General features: G+C 42.9%; 1 protein-coding gene across 1 annotated transcript in view; it reads left to right on the forward strand.

The window, feature by feature from the left end:
- Nucleotides 1-740: 740 nt before the first annotated feature.
- Nucleotides 741-24886, forward strand: part of LOC309554093 (P2X purinoceptor 4-like) — a 117021-nt gene continuing 92875 nt past the window's right edge. Inside the window, exons 1-2 of the mRNA XM_082255634.1 lie at nucleotides 741-975; nucleotides 15755-15902. Of these exons, the coding sequence (XP_082111760.1) occupies nucleotides 836-975; nucleotides 15755-15902 (288 nt within the window). The 5' untranslated portion in view covers nucleotides 741-835. The remainder of the gene's footprint in view (nucleotides 976-15754; nucleotides 15903-24886) is intronic.

Genomic DNA, 24886 nt, shown 5'->3' on the forward strand with positions numbered 1-24886 from the left:
AAGATATTTCTTATACTTTTTTGGATATAGACTATGAGAGTACAACTATGTATTGCAGAGGCGTAACTAGAGCCTTCAGGGCCCCGATGCAAGAAACCATGAAGGGCCCCCCCAGATCCCTGGCCGGGGCCCTTCCCTTCAAGCCCAGGGCTCTTCCCACTAATCCTGCGGCTCTTTACTCTCGTTGCATGGCCTTTTATTACGGTCCCGCAGCAGGATCCTTTCACAAGTTCTGCAGTGGGCTCCTTTCCTGCAATCTTTGGGCCTCCCCACAGTGGTGCAATGCCAGGGCCCGGTCGCAAGTGTGACTTTTGCAATCCTGGAAGTTCACCCACTGGTTTGCTACTGGGCCCCCTGGAGCATGGGGCCCGGTAGCAATCGCAACCCCTGCAACCCCTGTAGTTACGCCCCTGATGTATTGTTTTTATCAATAATGTCATTCTATTGTGGTTTTGTAATACATTTTTGCTGTTTTAATACAAAAATAGATGGCGACCAGTAAAGTCCTTATCTCATTCCCCTTTTTTCATATTTCCCGATATTCTAATTTTATGAGATGCACCGGTGTAGATGTATTTTCCTTATTATTACAAATCACAGGTGAGTCTGCTCAGAAAAGAAGGATCTTATGTTACATTGTACAGAGCTGAAATAAAGAGCAGATGGCTGTAATGTTTAGCGGTAGTGCCAAGAGTGAACACTAGGTGTCGTGTGTGCGCTGTATCCAGCTCCTCCCCCGTTGTAGTGGGACAGATCCCGAACCTGTGGAATGGTCATATGACTGCTTGGAGTTCACAAGTCCTGGCTGCTCGGTGTTTCCGCGCTGTCCTCAATCATGTCTACCGGGGGCTGCTGTCGGGAGGTCTATAGCTGTATCTTGGACTACAGCACCCCTCGTATAGCGCTCATTAAAAGCAGGAAGGTCGGGCTGCTGAACAGAGTGATCCAGCTGCTGATCCTGGCATACGTCATTGGGTATGTGTGATGAGTCGGTGCCGACTGCTTACCTGGGACAGGTGTTCCCTCCACTACACTCAGCCATATGTTCATTATATCGGGGCTGATCCCTCTATATAGTGTTCCTTAGTATACAGAGAGGATGGTGTGCTGGGAAATGGACATTTCTATCATTATATGGGGGCTGATCCCTCTATATAGTGTTCCTTAGTATACAGAGAGGATGGTGTGCTGGGAAATGGACATTTCTATCATTATATGGGGGCTGATCCCTCTATATAGTGTTCCTTAGTATACAGAGAGGATGGTGTGCTGGGAAATAGACATTTCTATCATTATATGGGGGCTGATCCCTCTATATAGTGTTCCTTAGTATACAGAGAGGATGGTGTGCTGGGAAATGGACATTTCTATCATTATATGGGGGCTGATCCCTCTATATAGTGTTCCTTAGTATACAGAGAGGACGGTGTGCTGGGAAATGGACATTTCTATCATTATATGGGGGCTGATCCCTCTATATAGTGTTCCTTAGTATACAGAGAGGATGGTGTGATGGGAAATGGACATTTCTATCATTATATGGAGGCTGATCCCTCTATATAGTGTTTCTTAGTATACAGAGAGCATGGTGTGCTGGGAAATGGACATTTCTATCATTATATGGGGGCTGATCCCTCTATATTGTGTTCCTTAGTATACAGAGAGCACGGTGTGCTGGGAAATGGACATTTCTATCATTATATGGGGGCTGATCCCTCTATATAGTGTTCCATAGTATACAGAGAGCATGGTGTGCTGGGAAATGGACATTTCTATCATTATATGGGGGCTGATCCCTCTATATAGTGTTCCTTAGTATACAGAGAGGATGGTGTGCTGGGAAATGGACATTTCTATCATTATATGGGGGCTGATCCCTCTATATAGTGTTCCTTAGTATACAGAGAGAATGGTGTGCTGGGAAATGGACATTTCTATCATTATATGGGGGCTGATCCCTCTATATAGTGTTCCTTAGTATACAGAGAGCATGGTGTGCTGGGAAATGGACATTTCTATCATTATATGGGGGCTGATCCCTCTATATAGTGTTCCTTAGTATACAGAGAGCATGGTGTGCTGGGAAATGGACATTTCTATCATTATATGGGGGCTGATCCCTCTATATAGTGTTCCTTAGTATACAGAGAGCACGGTGTGCTGGGAAATGGACATTTCTATCATTATATGGGGGCTGATCCCTCTATATTGTGTTCCTTAGTATACAGAGAGCACGGTGTGCTGGGAAATGGACATTTCTATCATTATATGGGGGCTGATCCCTCTATATAGTGTTCCATAGTATACAGAGAGCATGGTGTGCTGGGAAATGGACATTTCTATCATTATATGGGGGCTGATCCCTCTATATAGTGTTCCTTAGTATACAGAGAGGATGGTGTGCTGGGAAATGGACATTTCTATCATTATATGGGGGCTGATCCCTCTATATAGTGTTCCTTAGTATACAGAGAGAATGGTGTGCTGGGAAATGGACATTTCTATCATTATATGGGGGCTGATCCCTCTATATAGTGTTCCTTAGTATACAGAGAGCATGGTGTGCTGGGAAATGGACATTTCTATCATTATATGGGGGCTGATCCCTCTATATAGTGTTCCTTAGTATACAGAGAGCATGGTGTGCTGGGAAATGGACATTTCTATCATTATATGGGGGCTGATCCCTCTATATAGTGTTCCTTAGTATACAGAGAGCACGGTGTGCTGGGAAATGGACATTTCTATCATTATATGGGGGCTGATCCCTCTATATAGTGTTCCTTAGTATACAGAGAGGATGGTGTGCTGGGAAATGGACATTTCTATCATTATATGGGGGCTGATCCCTCTATATAGTGTTCCTTAGTATACAGAGAGGATGGTGTGCTGGGAAATGGACATTTCTATCATTATATGGGGGCTGATCCCTCTATATAGTGTTCCTTAGTATACAGAGAGCACGGTGTGCTGGGAAATTGACATTTCTATCATTATATGAGTGCTGATCCCTCTATATAGTGTTCCTTAGTATACAGAGAGGACGGTGTGCTGGGAAATGTATATTTCTATCATATGGGGGCTGATCCCTCTATATAGTGTTCCTTAGTATACAGAGAGGATGGTGTGCTGGGAAATGGACATTTCTATCATTATATGGGGGCTGATCCCTCTATATAGTGTTCCTTAGTATACAGAGAGCATGGTGTGCTGGGAAATTGACATTTCTATCATTATATGGGGGCTGATCCCTCTATATAGTGTTCCTTAGTATACAGAGAGGATGGTGTGCTGGGAAATGGACATTTCTATCATTATATGGGGGCTGATCCCTCTATATAGTGTTCCTTAGTATACAGAGAGGATGGTGTGCTGGGAAATGGACATTTCTATCATTATATGGGGGCTGATCCCTCTATATAGTGTTCCTTAGTATACAGAGAGGATGGTGTGCTGGGAAATGGACATTTCTATCATTATATGGGGGCTGATCCCTCTATATAGTGTTCCTTAGTATACAGAGAGGATGGTGTGATGGGAAATGGACATTTCTATCATTATATGGGGGCTGATCCCTCTATATAGTGTTCCTTAGTATACAGAGAGCATGGTGTGCTGGGAAATGGACATTTCTATCATTATATGGGGGCTGATCCCTCTATATAGTGTTCCTTAGTATACAGAGAGCATGGTGTGCTGGGAAATGGACATTTCTATCATTATATGGGGGCTGATCCCTCTATATAGTGTTCCTTAGTATACAGAGAGGATGGTGTGCTGGGAAATGGACATTTCTATCATTATATGGGGGCTGATCCCTCTATATAGTGTTCCTTAGTATACAGAGAGGATGGTGTGCTGGGAAATGGACATTTCTATCATTATATGGGGGCTGATCCCTCTATATAGTGTTCCTTAGTATACAGAGAGGATGGTGTGCTGGGAAATGGACATTTCTATCATTATATGGAGGCTGATCCCTCTATATAGTGTTCCTTAGTATACAGAGAGGACGGTGTGCTGGGAAATGGACATTTCTATCATTATATGGGGGCTGATCCCTCTATATAGTGTTCCTTAGTATACAGAGAGGATGGTGTGCTGGGAAATTGACATTTCTATCATTATATGGGGGCTGATCCCTCTATATAGTGTTCCTTAGTATACAGAGAGGATGGTGTGCTGAGAAATGGGCATTTCTATCATTATATGGGGGCTGATCCCTCTATATAGTGTTCCTTAGTATACAGAGAGGATGGTGTGCTGGGAAATGGACATTTCTATCATTATATGGGGGCTGATCCCTCTATATAGTGTTCCTTAGTATACAGAGATGATGGTGTGCTGGGAAATGGACATTTCTATCATTATATGGAGGCTGATCCCTCTATATAGTGTTCCTTAGTATACAGAGAGGACGGTGTGCTGGGAAATGGACATTTCTATCATTATATGGGGGCTGATCCCTCTATATAGTGTTCCTTAGTATACAGAGAGGATGGTGTGCTGGGAAATGGACATTTCTATCATTATATGGGGGCTGATCCCTCTATATAGTGTTCCTTAGTATACAGAGAGGATGGTGTGCTGGGAAATGGACATTTCTATCATTATATGGGGGCTGATCCCTCTATATAGTGTTCCTTAGTATACAGAGAGGATGGTGTGCTGGGAAATGGACATTTCTATCATTATATGGGGGCTGATCCCTCTATATAGTGTTCCTTAGTATACAGAGAGCACGGTGTGCTGGGAAATGGACATTTCTATCATTATATGGGGGCTGATCCCTCTATATAGTGTTCCTTAGTATACAGAGAGGATGGTGTGCTGGAAAATGGGCATTTCTATCATTATATGGGGGCTGATCCCTCTATATAGTGTTCCTTAGTATACAGAGAGGATGGTGTGCTGAGAAATGGGCATTTCTATCATTATATGGGGGCTGATCCCTCTATATAGTGTTCCTTAGTATACAGAGAGCACGGTGTGCTGGGAAATTGACATTTCTATCATTATATGGGGGCTGATCCCTCTATATAGTGTTCCTTAGTATACAGAGAGGATGGTGTGCTGGGAAATTGACATTTCTATCATTATATGGGGGCTGATCCCTCTATATAGTGTTCCTTAGTATACAGAGAGGATGGTGTGCTGGGAAATGGGCATTTCTATCATTATAGAGGGCTGATCCCTCTATATAGTGTTCCTTAGTATACAGAGAGGATGGTGTGCTGGGAAATTGACATTTCTATCATTATATGGGGGCTGATCCCTCTATATAGTGTTCCTTAGTATCAGTGGCGGCTGGTGCTCAAAATTTTTTTTGGGGGGGGGGGGGGGCGCAAAAAGAAAAATGTAATAGGTATTGCTTCGCGCCAAAAAAACGCAGTAAAAAAATTGCGTGACTTTGAAGCTGTGCCCCCTTCAATGCAATGAACACTGTGCTGTGCCCCCTTCAATGCAATGAACACTGTGCTGTGCCCCCTTCAATGCAATGAACACTGTGCTGTGCCCCCTTCAATGCAATGAACACTGTGCTGTGCCCCCACAATGCAGAGTTCAGCGTGCATGCCCCTTTCAATTCAGAGCGCCACAGCATTGTCCCTAATCGCTGCAGAGCGCCACAGCATTGCACCCCACGGATTGCAGAGTGCCCACAGCATTGCACCCCACGGATTGCAGAGTGCCCACAGCATTGCACCCCACGGATTGCAGAGTGCCCACAGCATTGCACCCCACGGATTGCAGAGTGCCCACAGCATTGCACCCCACGGATTGCAGAGTGCCCACAGCATTGCACCCCAATGATTGCAGAGTGCCCACAGCATTGCACCCCAATGATTGCAGAGTGCCCACAGCATTGCACCCCACGGATTGCAGAGTGCCCACAGCATTGCACCCCACGGATTGCAGAGTGCCCACAGCATTGCACCCCACGGATTGCAGAGTGCTCCTTGGGGATGTTTAAAGCTTGGGAAATCTTTTTGTATCCAAACCCAGCTTTATACTTCTCCACAACAGTATCTCGGACCTGCCTGGTGTGTTCCTTGTTCTTCATGATGCTCTCTGCGCTTTAAACGGACCTCTGAGACTATCACAGTGCAGGTGCATTTATACGGAGACTTGATTACACACAGGTGGATTCTATTTATCATCATTAGTCATTTAGGTCAACATTGGATCATTCAGAGATCCTCACTGAACTTCTGGAGAGAGTTTGCTGCACTGAAAGTAAAGGGGCTGAATAATTTTGCACGCCCAATTTTTCAGTTTTTTATTTGTTAACAAAGTTAGAAATATCCAATAAATTTCGTTCCACTTCATGATTGTGTCCCACTTGTTGATTCTTCACAAAAAATTACAGTTTTATATCTTTGTGTTTGAAGCCTGAAATGTGGCAAAAGGTCGCGATTTGAATGACATCTGTGTAGGTTCATGCACATATGTCTATTGAAATCGAGAAACGTAGCGCAAGAACTACTTTTGGAAATCGGTGCCGCTCTGCAAAGTGGGCATTGCACTGATTGGGACAACGCTATTGCCAGCAATAGGCTGCGATTTGGCATGTCAAATTGCACAAATGTGAACGGGGGCTTAGGTCTGGCCATACATGTTCAATGCTCTTGTACAATTTCGCTTTAGATTTACCAAAAACCATATAATATAGGGGCAAAACTAAACACCCTTCAATTGTATCCAATTAGGCAGGCCCTTGCACTACATAGTTTAACCCCTTCATGCCAACAATCATTGTACCAGGGTGATACCTGCATCTAGAGGCATCACCTCGGTACTGTTTAGAGCTGACAGTCTGCTTTCATGTAATAACAACCGATGCCGCTTGCTTGTTATTACAAGGAGCGAGATGTGACGTTCTCCCTCCCCCCCTCCTTTGCTCAACAATAAAAAATGCAAATCGTGGTAAACAGAAAACACAAGGAGCATTGCAGAAATGCTCAAAAGCAAACTACATAGGTGTGAATAGAGCCTCACTAAATCTCCCCATTTGAGTCATTGTCCTGCAACAGGTGTGCAAAGTAGGCCCATTTCTCTGCTATCTGATCCTGTCTATGACCTCCAGATGGATGGTAACCCCATTTTCCATCTGTCTGGAGGATCGGATGAAAACAGACACGCGGTTCGTTTTCATCTGATCTCCCATAATAGAGAGCAAGGATCTGATAGGTCCATATCTGCACAGTGAGCAGAGACCGACCTGTCACCCGCATACTCAGCGGGGATCGGCAGATCCATCCCCCGCTGAGCAAAACGGAGTCCGCTGGGCGGAAAGCCCGTGTGAAAGAACCCTTAGAGTCTGGCTGAAGTCAGAACTCCTAGAGATGATCTCAGGCATCCTCTGTACTTGCGTTTCTTTTGTTTTACTCCAATGAGCCGAGGGCCAGGTCATTTCTACCACACATCTCATGTAAACAAAGATGACTTTTGGGGTAAAAATAACCCACTCCGCAGCTCATAGGAGTAAAAGGCACAAATTATACAAAAGACCCCCTGAGCTCATCTCTACTCCTAATTTGCATACTCAGTAAAGTACTGAAGCATTTGGATTAGCATAACTGCTATGTACCATAAGAAGCACCTTTGGGCCTCATTCACAGTGACAATGACACATATGTGTAGGACATTTGTAAACATATAATGTAAAGGCCCGTACACACGATAAGAAAATCTGAAGGGAAATTTTGTCCGACCGATCTGCCGATTTTCGGATTGTTAGTATGGTGCTTTCGACAGCCGACTCTGACTTTATGGCCGAAAAAATCCTGATGTGCAGGCTATAAAAAAATTTTATCGTCCGTCAACACAACGTCCGATTTTCGCCTCATTAGTACAGTTTTCGACGGAAAAAAATCGTAAGAGCAAGACTAGGCATGCTCAGAGATGAAAGAATGCATACAAAGCAATCCAACACATGACATCACTTCTGAAGTAGAATTCTGGCGTATGGGAAAATTCGTATGAAAATAACCTCTTCACTTTCCACATCAGACTCTCAGACGACAGATCGTTTGATAATCTGATCGTGTCTACGGGGCTTAAGGCTGGGTTCACACTGGTGCGAACAGACATTTCATGTGCAGATCACATTCGATGTCTGTACGATGCAAATTCAGCCATACAAAGTGTACGGCTGAAATTGATAGTAAGTAAAGGTGCAGCGCTAATCAAACAGTATATAAAAAACAAAGTCCACATCCAAGGGAAAGAAAACCACAAAGAAATGTCCACTCAAATTCAGAAAGTCTTCTTATAGGTGATAAGAGAACCGTCACCAGCATCCAATCACACAGACTCTTACCAAAACTCATTGACCCTCATCACAAAGGTCAATGACAGCAGTACATTGTAAACCTGTGTATTGTTTAGGGGGCTTCCAGATTCACCCGATTCTGTGTGCTCCAATTTTAGTAAACCCCCCCAATGTGTCTACCTGTTATTGCATTCAGTTCAGCTGCCTGAAAATCGTATGTACAACAAATGAATTTAAAAACCGCTCCAAAAATGCTTTAAGGAGCTCAAGTATGCTCCGAGCTAAAGAGGAAAAAAAAAAAAAAACTGATCAGGTTTGCACAGTTATGACAGACCCCTCCCTTTAACACAGAAGCCAGCTGTCATACATGTGATTCACACACCAGGAAACAAAAATCAAGCAATGAAAAGTACAGCCCTCTAATTCCCTTTTGTATGTACTATTATCAGTGCCTACCCCAAAACACGATCTTTCTTATTTATAGCAATAATACCAGGGTAGCTTTGAAATTGCACAATTTCAAAGGCACAGATTAGTGCAATTTGGATCTCCAATTTCATTCCGGTTTGTGACTTTATTTAATAGAAGTCAATGCAAGTTGCAATGAAATCGCAGATAAAAATAGTAGTGCAGGTACCTTTTTTTTTTTTTTAAAGTCGCCTATGATTTGAGTCGCAATGATTTAAATGGTTCCATTGCTGAAAATAGGGTTTTGAACTGTCAAATTGCGTTGGTGTAAACGAGGACTAAAGCTTTGACAATGAGTGTCAGTTTCAGTCCGACTTTGGGGGCAACTTGAGAGATATTTGTGTGGGTTCATGCACAGATGTCTAATGTAATTGCACCTGAAGTCGCCAAAACTGGAACTACTTTTGGGAATCAGTGCGGCGCTGCAAGGTTATGTCCAGTGATGGGAATAATGGTGTTAAAGTGAACAGCGTTACGTAACGCCGTTACTTTTGTGGGTAACTAGTAATCTAATTGATTTATTTTCCCCCCGCAGTAACGCCGTTCCCATTACTTAAGCGGCGTTACCGCAAATGCATCTACCGCCACTAGATGACAGTAGTGTAATTCCTCCTCACTCCTCTATGACCCTGCCGGCGCTGTCTGCGGTGCTGGCATGCTGGAGGAGAGCAGAGAGGGAGAGCGGACCGGCCGAGGGGACCCGTTAGAGCCCTGCACTGTACCTGTACATCCACCAACCCCCCCCCCCCATATACATACACCTACCTACCCACCATATATATACACCAACCTATACACCCACTGACCCCTATATACACCTACCTACCTACCCACCATATACACCCACTGATCCCTATATACACCTCAAGAAAACAACAAGAGAAGGGCGCACCGACCTTGTGCATTACCACTTAAAAGTTTATTAAAAGCAAAGAAGGGTAACGTACAATATACTCACAAACGTAGCATATGAACAAGCATATAGGAAATGGGCACCGCTCGCTTCCAGGACACTTCTCTACTGCTGGATAGCGTGATGGCGTCCTCAAAAACGTAGCATATATATACACCTACCTACCCTATATACCCACTGACGCCTATATACACCTCCCTACCCCCCAATACACCCACTGACCCCTATATACACTTATCTACCCAACCTATACACCTACCTACCCACCATATACACCCACTGACCCCTATATACACCTACCTACCCACCCTATATACCCACTGACCCCTATATACACCTACCTATACACCCACTGACCCCTATATATACCTACCCACCCTTTACACCCACGGCAGTGTACCATGCAGGTACCAGTGTACCACGCAGCCATCCAGTACCACTCAGCAAATACCACTCATACAAGTTATTTGACATATTTGATTATTTTTACAAAGTAACGCAATAGTTACTTTTTTACTGATGTAGCTCAGTTACTAACTTAGTTACTTTTTGTGAGAAGTAACTATAACTAATTACTTTTTTTAAGTGACATGACCAACACTGGTTGTGTCACACAGATTCGGACGGTGCTGTTGTCGGCAATGGGCTCCGATTTGGAATGCGATTTGACATGTTAAATAGGCCCATTGTGAACGGGGGCTAAAACCTAGAAGCTGATTACTATGCACAGCTGCACCACAGTCTGTGTGCTCCAATTTTAGTAAATCCTCCCCATTTCAGAATAAACCACCCATGCTCATATCCATTCCTCCAATATAGTCAATATAAAATCATTTATTAATCCCTTCAGGGAGAGAGGTCAAACTGCTTATATACATTCACATAAAGGAGAATCATCATATTAGTGCTGCAAAAACATGCAACCGTGAAATAGTCCTTGCCAGTTCACACCACATGCAGTGATCAAAAAAGCATGGAAAGTAGGTGATATGGCTTCCAATGCCATAGTTCACACCAGCACAGTGCTTTTCAGTTCCAGAAAAAAGTGCAACGTGCTGCTTTTTTCTTGCACAGAACTGTGCTGGAATGCAGTAAAAAACATCAAAGCTCTAAACCCCAATAAAGTGGAAAAAAAGCATTCGGAAAGGCATCCAAAAAGCTTTATAAATGTGTTTACAGAAAAGCTTGCCTTTTTATTTTTTTGCCGTGAACTGGCCCTTATATTATCTTGTGTAACATCTTTAACATCTTAAAAGTGAAGTTCCCCCCCCCCCACCACCACATAGTTTAGTCCCCCCCCCCACCACCACATAGTTTAGTCGTCCCCCCCCACCACCACATAGTTTAGTCGTCCCCCCCCACCACCACATAGTTTAGTCCCCCCCCCACCACCACATAGTTTAGTCCCCCCCCCACCACCACATAGTTTAGTTCCCCCCACCACCACCATCACATAGTTTAGTTTCCACCACCATCACATAGTTTAGTTTCCACCACCACCACATAGTTTAGTTTCCACCACCACCACATAGTTTAGTTTCCACCACCACCACATAGTTTAGTTTCCACCACCACCACATAGTTTAGTTTCCACCACCACCACATAGTTTAGTTTCCTCCACCACCACCACATAGTTTAGTTTCCACCACCACCACCACATAGTTTAGTTTCCACCACCACCACCACATAGTTTAGTTTCCACCACCACCACCACCACATAGTTTAGTTTCCACCACCACCACCACATAGTTTAGTTTCCACCACCACCACCACATAGTTTAGTTTCCACCACCACCACCACATAGTTTAGTTTCCACCACCACCACCACATAGTTTAGTTTCCACCACCACCACCACCACATAGTTTAGTTTCCACCACCACCACCACCACCACATAGTTTAGTTTCCACCACCACCACCACCACCACATAGTTTAGTTTCCACCACCACCACCACCACCACATAGTTTAGTTTCCACCACCACCACCACCACCACATAGTTTAGTTTCCACCACCACCACCACCACCACATAGTTTAGTTTCCACCACCACCACCACCACCACATAGTTTAGTTTCCACCACCACCACCACCACCACATAGTTTAGTTTCCACCACCACCACCACCACCACATAGTTTAGTTTCCACCACCACCACCACCACCACATAGTTTAGTTTCCACCACCACCACCACATAGTTTAGTTTCCACCACCACCACCACATAGTTTAGTTTCCACCACCACCACATAGTTTAGTTTCCACCACCACCACATAGTTTAGATTCCACCACCACCACATAGTTTAGTTTCCACCACCACCACATAGTTTAGATTCCACCACCACCACATAGTTTAGTTTCCACCACCACCACATAGTTTAGTTTCCGCCACCATATAGTTTCCAACAATAGTGGGATCTTCCACCTTCAGTATTTCTTTTGGGAGTGTGCTGCCTGCATACCCGCAAAGTTGTTTTTTTTTTTTATAATCATTTACAAGATCTTACTTTCAATCATTTTTGCTGCATTCACATAGTTAAATAGTTAACGAGGTGGAAAAAGTCCATCTGGCTCAACCAATAAACAAAAACCAATAAAGAAAACACAACCATACAATCCCATATACACAATCCTATACCCGCAGTTGATCCAGAGGTTGTCACATTTTTGCATGTGTTAATGTCTTTTAGCATTTAATATGAGGACCTACCTAAACTATCCAATCACTTTCTATCCTATGAGGCAAGCCTTTACACTACATAGTTGTCAGAATATCTAAAGATATAGTACAATTAAATTGTAATGCATGATGAGCTTTAGATGGAGTTTACTTAAAGAGGTTGTAAACCCTCTTGTATAACTTTTACCTATAGGTAAGCCTATATTAAGGCTTACCTATAGGTGCTATAAATATCTCCCAAACTTGCACCGTTTAGGAGATATTTACAGCGCAAACTGCCGATGACGTCATCGGCGCAGGCGCTCTGAGGGAACGGCCACCCGTGCCGTTCCTTCAGAGCTCAGTGCCGTGAACGGCGGCTCCCGCGCACAGGCGCGGGAGTGATGTAATCGCGCCTCCGGCCTATCAGATGGCCGGAGGACGCGAACCCGGAAGCGGGACGGCAGGACATGTCGCCGTCCTGTCGCTGAGGTGGCGGCGGGGGCTTCGTTTTAAGGTAAGTACTACATAATGAGCTAGTATGCGATGCATACTAGCTCATTATGCCTTTCTCTTTACAGGGCTTTTTTTTTCTCGGTTTTTTTTTTTTTTGACTTCCTCTTTAAGTGACTAAAAGAAACTCCAGCTAACACTTTATAAGTGGTTACAGCAGTAGTTTTGTTCTTTTTGGGGAAAACGGTTTTACGTCAATAAAAGCTGATCGTTGTAAGCACCCCTGTCAGTATTTGTTTCAACACTATAACTGCTACTTTTGCTGGACACCTTGGTCTGATTTGGTGGCATGCATACTTCCATTTTCATTTTCCCTTTTCTTTTTTTTTTTTTCAATCTAATTGATGTGTGATGGCTCTTTCACACGGCCGATCAGTTTTTTGGCTCCGCTCCGGTCCTTTTTTTTTTTTTTCACGGAGCGGATGACACTTGTCATCCGCTCCGTATGTCCGCATATCATCCCATCCGTTTGCGGATGATATATGGAACATAATGTAAGTCTATGGGCATTGCGGATGACACCGCTGACATCCGATTTTGCTTCCTTTCCGTTTTTTTAACGGAGGAAAAATAGGGTTCTGTTCCATTCCAAAAAACGGAACAGAACTGAAAGGAAGAAAATCGGATGTCAGCGGATGGTCATCCGCTGACATCCGCAATGCCATAGACATTCATTATGTCCGTAAATCATCCGCAAAAAAATAGGATGATTTGCGGACATACGGAACACCCGTGTGAAAGGGCCACCTCTTCCTCCCTACCCCCTTAGGAAAACCGCTGCATTCATGGCTCACATCTTGTTCTAGTCTAAAGCTAGTCCCTTTACTTATTTTCAAAGTAATGCTGATTATGTTCTTATTGGGTGTCCTGACCAGGTCACCCCTGTACTTTGTTTTATATAGTTGTTGCCGTATTCCTTGATGAATCTTGGCCTTTGATTGGGTTACTTCATACATATATACACAGTATTTCACAAAAGTGAGTACACCCCCTCACATTTTTTGTAAATACAGTATTTTATTATATCTTTTCATGTGACAACCCTGAATAAATGACACTTTTACATAGTGAGGTTGAAAAAATGACACCAGTCCATCCAGTTCAAACTAAAACTGTTACTTTGCTACAATGTAAATTGGTGAGTGTACAGCATGTATAACAGTGTATATTTGCTGTCCCCTCAAAATAACTCAACACACAGCCATTAATGTTTAAACTGCTGGCAACAAAAGTGAGTACACCCCTAAGTGGAGATGTCCAAATTGGGACCAAAGTGTCAATATTTTGTATGGTCATTGGTCACCATTATTTTCCAGCACTACCTTAACCCTCTTGGGCATGGAGTTCACCAGAGCTTCACAGGTTGCCACTGGAGTCCTCTTCCACTCCTCCATGACGACATCACGGAGCTGGTAAATGTTAGAGACCTTGCACACCTCCACCTTCTGTTTGAGGATGCCTCACAGATGCTCAATAGGGTCTAGGTCTGGAGACATGCTTGGCCAGTCCATCACCTTTACCCTCAGCTTCTTTAGCAAGGCAGTGGTCGTCTTGGAGTTGTGTTTGGGGTCATTATCATGTTGGAATACTGCCCTGCGGCCCAGTCTCTAAAGGGAGGGTATCATGCCTTGCTTTAGTATGTCACAGTACATGTTGGCATTCATGATTCCCTAAATAAACTGTAGCTCCCCAGTGCCAGACCATGACACTCACACCACCATGCTTGACTGTAGGCAAGACACACTTGTCTTTGTACTCCTCACCTGGTTGTCACCACACACGCTTGACACCATCTGAACCAAATAAGTTTATCTTGGTCTCATCATAACACAGGACGTGGTTCCAGTAATCCATGTCCTTAGTCTGCTTGTCTTCAGGAAACTGTTTGCAGGCTTTTTTGTACATCATCTTTAGAAGAGTCTTCCTTCTGGGACGACAGCCATGCAGACCAATTTGATGCAGTGTGCAGCGTATGGTCTGAGAACTGACAGCCTGACCCCCCCACCCCTTCAACCTCTGCAGCAATGCTGGCAGCACTCCTACGTTTATTTCCCAAAGACAACCTCTGTATATGATGCTGAGCATGCACGCAACTTCTTTGGTCAACCATGGTGAGGCCTGTTCTGAGTGGAACCTGTCCTTTTTAAGTGCTGTATGGTCTTGGCCATCGTGCTGCAGCTCAGTTTCAGGGTCTTGGCAATCTTCTTATAGCCTAGGGCAGTGATGGCAAACCTTGGCACCCCAGATGTTTTGGAACTACATTTCCCATGATGTTTATGCACTCTGTAGTGTAGGTGAGCATCATGGAAAATGTAGTTCCAAAACATCTGGAGTGCCAAGGTTCGCCATCACTGGCCTAGGGCATCTTTATGTAGAGCAACAATTCTTTTTTTTCAGAACCTCAGGGAGTTCTTTGCCATGAGGTGCCATGTTGAACTTGCAGTGACCAGTATGAGAGAGTGAGAGCGATAACACCACATTTCACACCTGAGACCTTGCAACACTAATGAGTCAACATGACACCGGGGAGGGAAAATGGCTAATAGGGCCCAATTTGGACATTTTCACTTAGGGGTGTACTCACTTTTGTTGCCAGTGGTTTAGACATTAATGGTGTGTTAAGTTATTTTGAGGGGACAGCAAATTTAAACTGTAATACAAGCTGTACACTCACTACATTACATTGTAGCAAAGTGTCATTTCTTCAGTGTTGTCACAGGAAAAGATAGAATAAAATATTTACAAAAATGTGAGGGGTGTACTCACTTTTGTGAGATACTGTATGCTTCCATTGTATTTTGCTGCTTTGTGAATGCTGGATACTTTAAATAAAGAATTTGAAAAAAAAAACAAAGACTGACAGACTGCATCATCTATGTAATTTTTTTATTTTTATTTTGCTCAGTCTACTTTATTCATCTTGTGATAGGTGGGTTTTCGTCTGGGAGAAAGGCTATCAGGAATTTGACACAGTGGTTAGCTCCGTGACCTCCAAAGTGAAAGGCGTTGCAGTGACGAACACGTCTGAGCTGGGACTGAGGATTTGGGATGTTGCCGATTACATTATACCTGCCCAGGTGTGTTTTATAATAATTTACAAAATCTTCCTTTTAAATGTTTATACTGCATTCAGATTTTTGCATGTGTTAATGCCTTTTATCATGTGGAGCATCTGATACAACAACGTGTATATGCGTTTTGTGGTGTGTTGCCATACGTTCTCAATGGTACCCCAGTGCATGTACATGCAGCAGACCATTATACCTGTGTCTCAGAATATCACCGTGCATTGCCTGGCAGTGTACTGGAAGAAAATGAATTAGCATACTGAACGCAAGCTTAAAAAAAGAAAAATGATCCTCAATGTGTGGGTGAAATTCGGCCCTTAATTCCATGTTCACATAGGCATTAAAAGCAGGTGGTTGAGGCACATTTTTAACATCTCTTAAATGCTTAGTAAAGCAGTCTGCAGTTGATAATGTGGACAGTGCACAGAGCTATTCACTTAATCAAAACATGAGGTTTTTGAGTTTGGAAGGCATTGGGCGCTTGTTTACGGCACATTAGGCCTTTCTTAACCACAAAAAAAAAAAACCTAGGCGTTTGGGGAGAATTTTTAACACATGTTAAATGCTAATCAAACGCGCTGAACACGCATTAACGCAGTTTGTTCAGTATATTGAGAAAGTGTGTACAAGGCCTTAATTATAGTAAATACATAAACATGAAAGATTCAGTTATTAAAGTGGAACTAAAGCTTTCTTTGCTGTAAAGGAGAGGAGGGATTAGTTCCGCTTTAATGAAATTTGCATTTTGTGTTTTTGACACCTATTATTGTCTGCATTCCGGTTATTATACATGCACAGTTTCTGGTAAACTTTGCTTCCTTTTAGATAATCTGTGTTCTGCTGATTCTGCCAAGATTCAAGTATTGTGTGTGTGTGTGTGTATATGTATATATATATATATATATATATATATATATATAAAATGTGTGTGTGTTCATAAACTCAAATGCTCAAAAATATGAAAGGAACACTTTGAACACATCAGATCTCAATGGGGGGAAAAAATCTCATACTGGATATCTATACTGATATGGACGTGTTAGGAACGAAAGGATGCTACCTCATTTGATGAAAATGAAAAGTATCACCCAACAAAGGGGTTAATTCAAAGACACCCCGAAAATCAAAGTGGGAAAAAATGATGCGGCAGGCTAGTCAATTTTGCTTAAATTTCATTGCAGCAACTCAAAATGGTAGTTTGTATGGGCCTCACATGCTTGTATGCATGCCTGATGACAACGTCGGGGCATGCTGCTAATAAAACAGCGGATGGTGTCCTGGAGTATTTCCTCCCAGATCTGGACCAGGGCATCACTGAGCTCCTGAACAGACTGAGGTGCAACCTGGCGGCGTCGGATGGACCAAAACATAATGTCCTAGAAGTGTTCTATTGGATTTAGGCCAGACGAGCATTGAGATCATTCAGTGGTATCAATTACTTCATCCTCCAGGAACTGGCTGCATACTCTCGCCACATGGATCGGGTGTTGTCGTGCAGCCGGAGGAACCCAGGACCCACTGCACCAGCATAGGGTCCAACAATGGGTCCAAGGATTCATCCCGATACCCAATGACAGTCAGGATGCCATTGTCTAGCCTGTAGAGGTCTGTGCTTCCCTCCATGGATTTGCCTCCCCAGACCATCACTGACCCACCACCAACTCGTAATGCTGAACGATGTTACAGGCATCATAATGTTCTCCACGGCTTTTGCAGACCCTTTCACGTCTGTTATGTGTGCTCAGGGTGAACCTGCTCTCATCTGTGAAAAGCACAGGGCGCCAGTGGCGGACCTGCCAATTCTGCTGTTCAATGGCAAATGCCAATCAAACTCCACGGTGCTGGGCAGTGAGCAAAGGGCCCACTAGAGAACTTTGGGCCCTCAGGCCACCCTCATGAAGTCTGTTTGATTGTTTGGTCAGAGACATTCACACCAGTGGCCTGCTGGAGGTCATTTTGTAGGGCTCTGGCAGTGCTCATCCTGTTCCTCCTTGCAGAGGAGCAGATACCGGTCCTGCTGATGGGTGAAGGACCTTCTACAGCCCTGTCCAGGTCTCCAAGAGTAACTGCCTGTCTTCTGGAATCTCCACCATGCTCCTGAGACTGTGCTGAGAGACACTGGCAATGGCACGTATTTATGTGCCATCCGGGAGGAGTTGGACTGCCTGTGCAACTTCTATAGGGTCCAGGTGTCTCCTCATGCGACCAGTAGTGACACTGACCCTAGCCAAATGCAAAACTAGTGAAAAACAATCAGAAAATAGGAGTAGGCAAAAAAAATGTCAGTGGGCTCCACCTGTAAAACCATTTCTGTTTTGGAGATCGCCTGATTGTTGCCCGTCTAGTGAACCTGTTAATTTCATTAACATCAAAGCAGCTGAAACTGATTAACAACCCCCCCTCAACTGCTACTTATCTGACCGGATCAATACCCCAGGAGTTTAATTGACTTGATGCTATACTCTGATTAAAAAGTGTTCCTTTAATTTTTTTTGAAGTGTGTGTGTGTGTGTTTGTGTGTATATGTATGTATGTGTATATATATATATATATATATATATATATATATATATATATATATATATATATATATATATATATATATATATATATATATATATATATATATATATATATAAATGTGTATGTATACATACACTATTTATTTATTTTTTTTCTTCTTAAAAATGTTATTCGGTAGTGCATGCTACATTGATTTATGTGATTTTTGTCTCTTTTGACAACTGGTTGGTCTACTTGAATTGTCTTCTCTTTAGTAGGTGAAAGACTTGTTACAGGTAATAAAATTGTATTATTACTGTGCACTAATGTCACGTGTTTTATGGAGTGAATATAAAATCACTTGCCCTGTACTGTTTCTATCCTGGTTACAAGCCTGCACTTCTAAGTGTACATTACATTTTATCTCCACCCTGTTTGCGTTTTATAATGTTGACTAATCCAAGACAGTATTATGGTAGCAGTGCATCTACTTTAATCACACGTAAGGTGAATTTCTAATTTGTTATACGAAGGAATAAGTGGTAAAAAGAAGAGTTCAAGAATAACTAAAGGCAAAGCTTTTTTTTTTACACCTGTCAGTTTTTATTGCTGGCTGTGCCCCTGTTAGGGAGATTCACCCTCTCGATTAGTCCTGTTTACCATTATCATTGAAAGTAAAAGAAGAACCCAAATTTTAGGTTGTCCCCAGAAATGTAACGGAGGGATAAGCTTCCTTTTTGGAATACTAGTTCTGGTGACCTGGGGGTGCCCAAGAATTCCTTTTTTATTTTGCAGGGATTCCCCCCTCACTTCCTGTTTGGCTATGGGACAGGAAGTGAAGGGAAATCTCAACAATGGGACATAGATGGTGAAAAAAAATCTGACCCTCCTTTACTCTATCCAAAAGAGAAAAAAAACGTTTTGCCTATAGTTCTACTTTTAAGAGAATGTGTCAGCTACAGTATATTTAAAATGTATTGAAATCCTAATCATGAACTTCTTGTATTTGTTTTTGGTCTGTTAAATAGAATATATAATTGAAAGTGTTTGATAAGCACAAGAAAATTCCTGTTGTTCCTATGGGAAATTCAGAGGTGTCCTGTGCACAGTTCAAGTTATTATGGATCTAAAATGCAAATACATCGCTGAGTGCCCCCCAAGAGTAACACAACTCTGGACACTGTTATGCTAATAGTTAATGTGGATCTAAAATGCAGATACATAACAGAGGTCCCCCAGGAGTACCAAAACTGTGGATCCTGTTATGGTAATATGGTAATTGGCCCCTATTGTGAAGTATAGACCAGAACTCTATTGTATTTCCTCTGGCTCTCTATTGGTTCATGACATGATAGGTGATTTATGACAACTAGAGGGGGGCATGCCAATTCAGTAGCTTAGTGGTTAGCATTTCTAGCTTGAAGCATTGGGGTTTTTGGCTCTAATCTCAGCCAGGGCACTCCTGGTTTTCTCCTACACTGCAAAGAAATGGTGGTATGTTAATTGGCTCCTGTCTAATTTGACCTTAGTATGTTTGTACAATTGGCTATGCACATGTGTAATCACATTCTGCATGCTGGTTCCAAGCCTGTGCAAATAGGGCGGGGTTGATGAAAGACCTGGTTCTGACATGTTATTATCAAATTCTGCCTAAGCCCATACACATTGAAAGGATTAAGGGAAAAATTAGGTAACCGATCTCGTTTTATTAAAAAAAAAAATACTTCTAGAAAATGTTCTGGGAAAAGCTGTGGAGAATTTCACATATGGTGCCCATAGAATCACCAGGCCAGCATGGCTGAGCTTCGTTTTGAGCCTTGAATAAAAGAGCACCCTGTGTTTCAAAGCACACTGTAAGGTATCTGAAAGTACAGTGCATCCGGAAAGTATTCACAGCGTTTCACTTTTTCCACATTTTGTTACAGCCTTATTCCAAAATGGATTTGATTAATTTTTTTCCTCAAAATTTTGCAAACAATATCCCATAATGACAATGTCAAAGTTGTTTGTTTGAAATCTTTGCAATTTTTAAAAAAATAAAAGACAAAAAAAATATTACATTTACATAAGTATTCACAACCTTTGTTCAATACTTTGTTGAAACACCTTTAGCACCAATTATAGCTGTTTTTGAGTATGATGCTACACGCTTGACACACCTATTTTTGGGCAGGTTCTCCCATGGTATAGTAGGCAGTATGTATGTTTAAATACCCTTAACACTATGAATAAAAACCCAGGACTCAAACATGTGGATTAACTTGGCCGTGGCCGTTTAGTATTGGTTTAGGCTACATTCACACCTGAGCGTAGCGTTTTCGCGCGTTTTTTACAGCGATTTTACCGCGATTTACAGGCGTTTTTTGTGCAGGCGTTTTTAGATTGAATAGAAACCAATGGAAACCGCCTGTAATCTGCCCAAAAAGAAGCTCATGTACTTTTTTGAGCGTTGGGCGTTTTGCTTACAGCGTCAAAACGCTCAGATGTGAACAGGGGCCATTGAAATTAATAGGATTTGTCTTGTTGGGCGTTTTGAGAGCTGATCCTAGAGCAGAAAAACTCCCCAAAAACGCCCCAAAACGCCTAGATGTGAACGGAGCCTTAAGCAAATAAATAATAATTTATTTCTCTTAAAAACAATTCGTGCCGGTTCACACTTCCGCGTGTGCGGCGATTGCATGTAATATCGGAGCGCACTGCTCCTTCATTACATGCGATCGGATGTGCAGTGCGAATTCAGCCATACACTTTGCACAAAAGTCGCACATGAGGCATTTTTTCAGCCGCATCAGGATCGCACAGTGGTTCACACTTGTGCCATCCGATCCTGTGCAAACTGTCAGATTGCACTGCGATATGCGATCAAACTGGGGGTTTCGTTAACATTTCATTGACACCCCCAGCGTATTGCATATGGCAGTGTGAACTGCCAGGGGTGCGTTTGCGATGCGGGAACAGGCTGCGAATTCGCAGCCTTCACGCATCGCACAAGTGTGACCTGGCACTTCAAACAGCCTAGCCATTACAGCTCAGGCTATATCAATAAATAATCAGATTAATTTCATAAAACAACTCCCAAACAACGTATTGAACCACTGGTCCCCCTTTGCATAGTTACAAAGGTAACTTATCACATAACAGCCGCGACATAAGGGGAGGGGGGGTGGGGAGCGCAAGCTTGCTGTCCTGTGAGGCGAATGAGCCCCTTGAGGTAAGTACAGACCTTTGTATAGGCTAGACTATAAGTAACTTCCAGAACCTTCCAGGGTAGGGGATGTGCCTACTACTGGTGAACCTATCACCTGCCAGTAAACACTTGTCCCCACCTCCTTAGGTTATCCCTAGGCAGAATCCCGCTCTTTTTTTTTTTTTCTGAGGTAAAAAACCTGAGAAAGAATACCCGCCTAAATTCTGACTAAAATTTAATACCTGTTTACCTGCCACTTATCCCATGAGAAAAAAGGGCATTCAAAATGCCCCTTTTCCTTCCATTCTTCTTTGCAGAACCTCTCAAGCTCCATCAGAATGGATAGGGATCATCTGTGCACAGCTATTTTCAACTGTTCAATCGGGTTCAAGTCTGGGCTCTGGTTGGGCTACTCAAGGACATTCGAAGAGTTATCCCGTAATCACTCCTTTGTTGTCTTGGCTGTGTGCTTAGGGTCATTGTCCTGTTGGAAGATGAACCTTCCCCCCAGTCTGTGGTCCAGAGCACTCTGGAACAGATTTTCATGAAGGATGTCTCTGTACATTGCTGCATTCATTTTTCCCTTGATCCTGACTAGTCTCCCGGTTCCTGCCACTGAAAAACATCCCCACAGCATGATGCTGCCACCACCATGCTTCACTGTAGGGATGGTATTGGCCAGGGGCCTGGTTTCCTCCAGACATGAGACTTTCTATTCATGCCAAAGAGTTCAATCTTTGTTTTCTCAGACCAGAGAATTATGTTTCTCATGGTCTGAGAGTCCTTTAGGTGCCTTTTTGGCAGGAGTAGCTTCCGCCTGTTCACTCTACCATACAAGCCTGAGCTTGGTGGGCAGCTGCAGAGATGGTTCTTCTGGAAGGTTCTCTCTCCACTGAGAAACGCTGGTGGTCGATCTAGCAAAGGCCCTTCTCCCCCGATCACTCAGTTTGGCTGGCGGCCTGCTCTAGAAAGAGTCCTGGTGGTTCCAAACTTCTTCCATTCACGAATGATGGAGGCCATTGTGCTTATTGGGACCTTTAACCACTTAAGCTCTGGAAGATTTTACCCCCTTCCTGACCAGGGGGTATTTTGCGATTCGGCACTGCGTGACTTTAACGGACAATTGCGCGGTCGTGCGACGCAGTACCTAAACTAATTTGACGTCCTTTTTTTCCCACAAACAGAGCTTTCTTTTGGTGGTATTTGATCACCTGTGCGATTTTTTGATCATGCGCTATAAACAAAAAAAGAGCGTCAATTTTGCAAAAATAATATTTTTCACATTTTTTTTTATATGAAATTCCCCCCAAAAAAATGTAAAAATCAAAATTTTTTTAACATTTTCGGCCAATTTGTTTTATGCTACATATGTTTGGTAAAAAAAATCGCAAAAAGCGTATTTTGATTGGTTTGCGCAAAAGTTATCGCGTTTACTAACAAAGGGAAAGATTTTTGTCATTTTTGGTGTTTTTTTTTTTTTATAGCGCGTAATGGCGGCGATCTGCGATTTTTTTTTTTTTTTTTTTTTTTTTTGCGGTGCTGCAACATTGCGGCGGACAGATCGGACCCTTGACTGACATTTTTGACACTTTTGGGGTTACCAGTGACATTTCTACAGTAATCAGTGCTATACATATGCACTGTTACTGTAAAATTACACTGGCAGTGAAGGGGTTAACTTTATTTGAGAGGGAGGGGTTATGTGTGTCCCTAGGGGTGTGATTCTAACTGTGATTGGCTGTGGCTTGAGGTGTAGGAACAATGATCAACGGTCCTACATAGTAGAACCGTATGATCATTGTTTCTACACAGGGGAGAATGACAGGTGGCTTGTTTACACTAGCCGCCTGACTTTCTCCCTCTCCCCTGACTATCGCAGAGTGACCGGCGGACATCGGGTCCGCCGGCCACACGGGGGGGGGGTCCGTGACCGCGCGGGAGCGCGCCTCCGGTGGCGTGCGCTCGCTCCCCAGAGCCTCACAGGCTAGCGACGTAGAGCTACGTCGCTCTGCCTGTGAGGGGCTGACTGCCACAGTAAATATACTGTGAGCAGTCAGCAAGTGGTTAATGCTGCAGAAATCTTTCTGTATCCTTCACCAGATCTGTGCCTCGATGCAATCCTTTCTCAGAGGTCTACAGACAATTCCTTGGACTTCATGGCTTGGTTTGTGCTCTGAAATGCACGGTTATCTGTGGGACCTTGTATAGACAGGTGTGTGCCTTTCCAAATCATGTCCAATCAACTGAATTTACCACAGGTGGACTCCAATCAAGTTGTAGAAACATCTCAAGGATGATCAGTGGGAACAGGTTGCACCTGAGCTCAATTTTGAGTGTCATGGCAAAGGCTGTAAATACTTATGTACATTTTTTTTTTTTTTTCTGTTTTTTATTTTCAATAAATTTGCAAAGATTTCAAGCAAACTTCTTTCATGTTGTCATTATGGGGTATTGTTAGTAGAATTTTGAGGAAAATAATAAATGTAATCCATTTTGGAATAAGGATGTAACATAACAAAATGTGGAAAAAGTGAAGCGCTGTGAATACTTTTCCAGATGCACTGTATATGGAAACTTCTCCAGGTGCCTCCTTTTTCAGGTCATTTTTGCAAAGGTCTGTGGTCTACTTTAGGTGGTTTTGATGGATCGAAGAGTGCTGAATGGCTTATGCATCGAAGTGATGTCATCCTCGCCTAGGTGAGGAATGAAGAAGTCGGAGCAAGTACTTACTGGAAAATGTACTTGTTACCAATAAACAAAGTTGGCAAATTTCAGGGATTGGGTTGGGATTCTGCAATGAGTGAAGGTCCACTTTAAGGAATAACTATGGAGCTGTAGAATGGTGAGAACTTTTTTTTTTTTTTTTTTTTTGAGTACACTTTTTTGAATGGAATCACTGGAAGGAAATCTAGAAATAAGTGCCAGTTCTGAGTATGTTTCTTAGAATACTATATTTTACATTGTAACAGTTATTTCCTTGATCGGTGTTTTAGCATTTTAGAGCAGTGTGTAGTCTCTTAATAACATGAGCTATTGCAGTGTCTTACTAACCAGCTGTCTTTTAACATGTTTGACGTCCGTCCCCAGCTTGCATTTTACTCACATAATATCACCATTTTTATCATCGCTCGAAGGTCACTCCATCAGGAATTCTATTTCCTATGAAGGCAATCCCTAAATCACAAACTGGCTAATCAATTAGTAGGGCTCATGTCTTCCCTCTCTGCAGTCTTTATTCCCTCTCTGCAGTCATAAAGTATTTAAAGCGGAACTTTACCCATAACAACTTGATAAAAAATATTGT

This window comes from Pelophylax lessonae (assembly GCF_965119305.1).
Source record: "Pelophylax lessonae genome assembly, chromosome: 1".
NCBI lineage: Eukaryota > Metazoa > Chordata > Amphibia > Anura > Ranidae > Pelophylax > Pelophylax lessonae.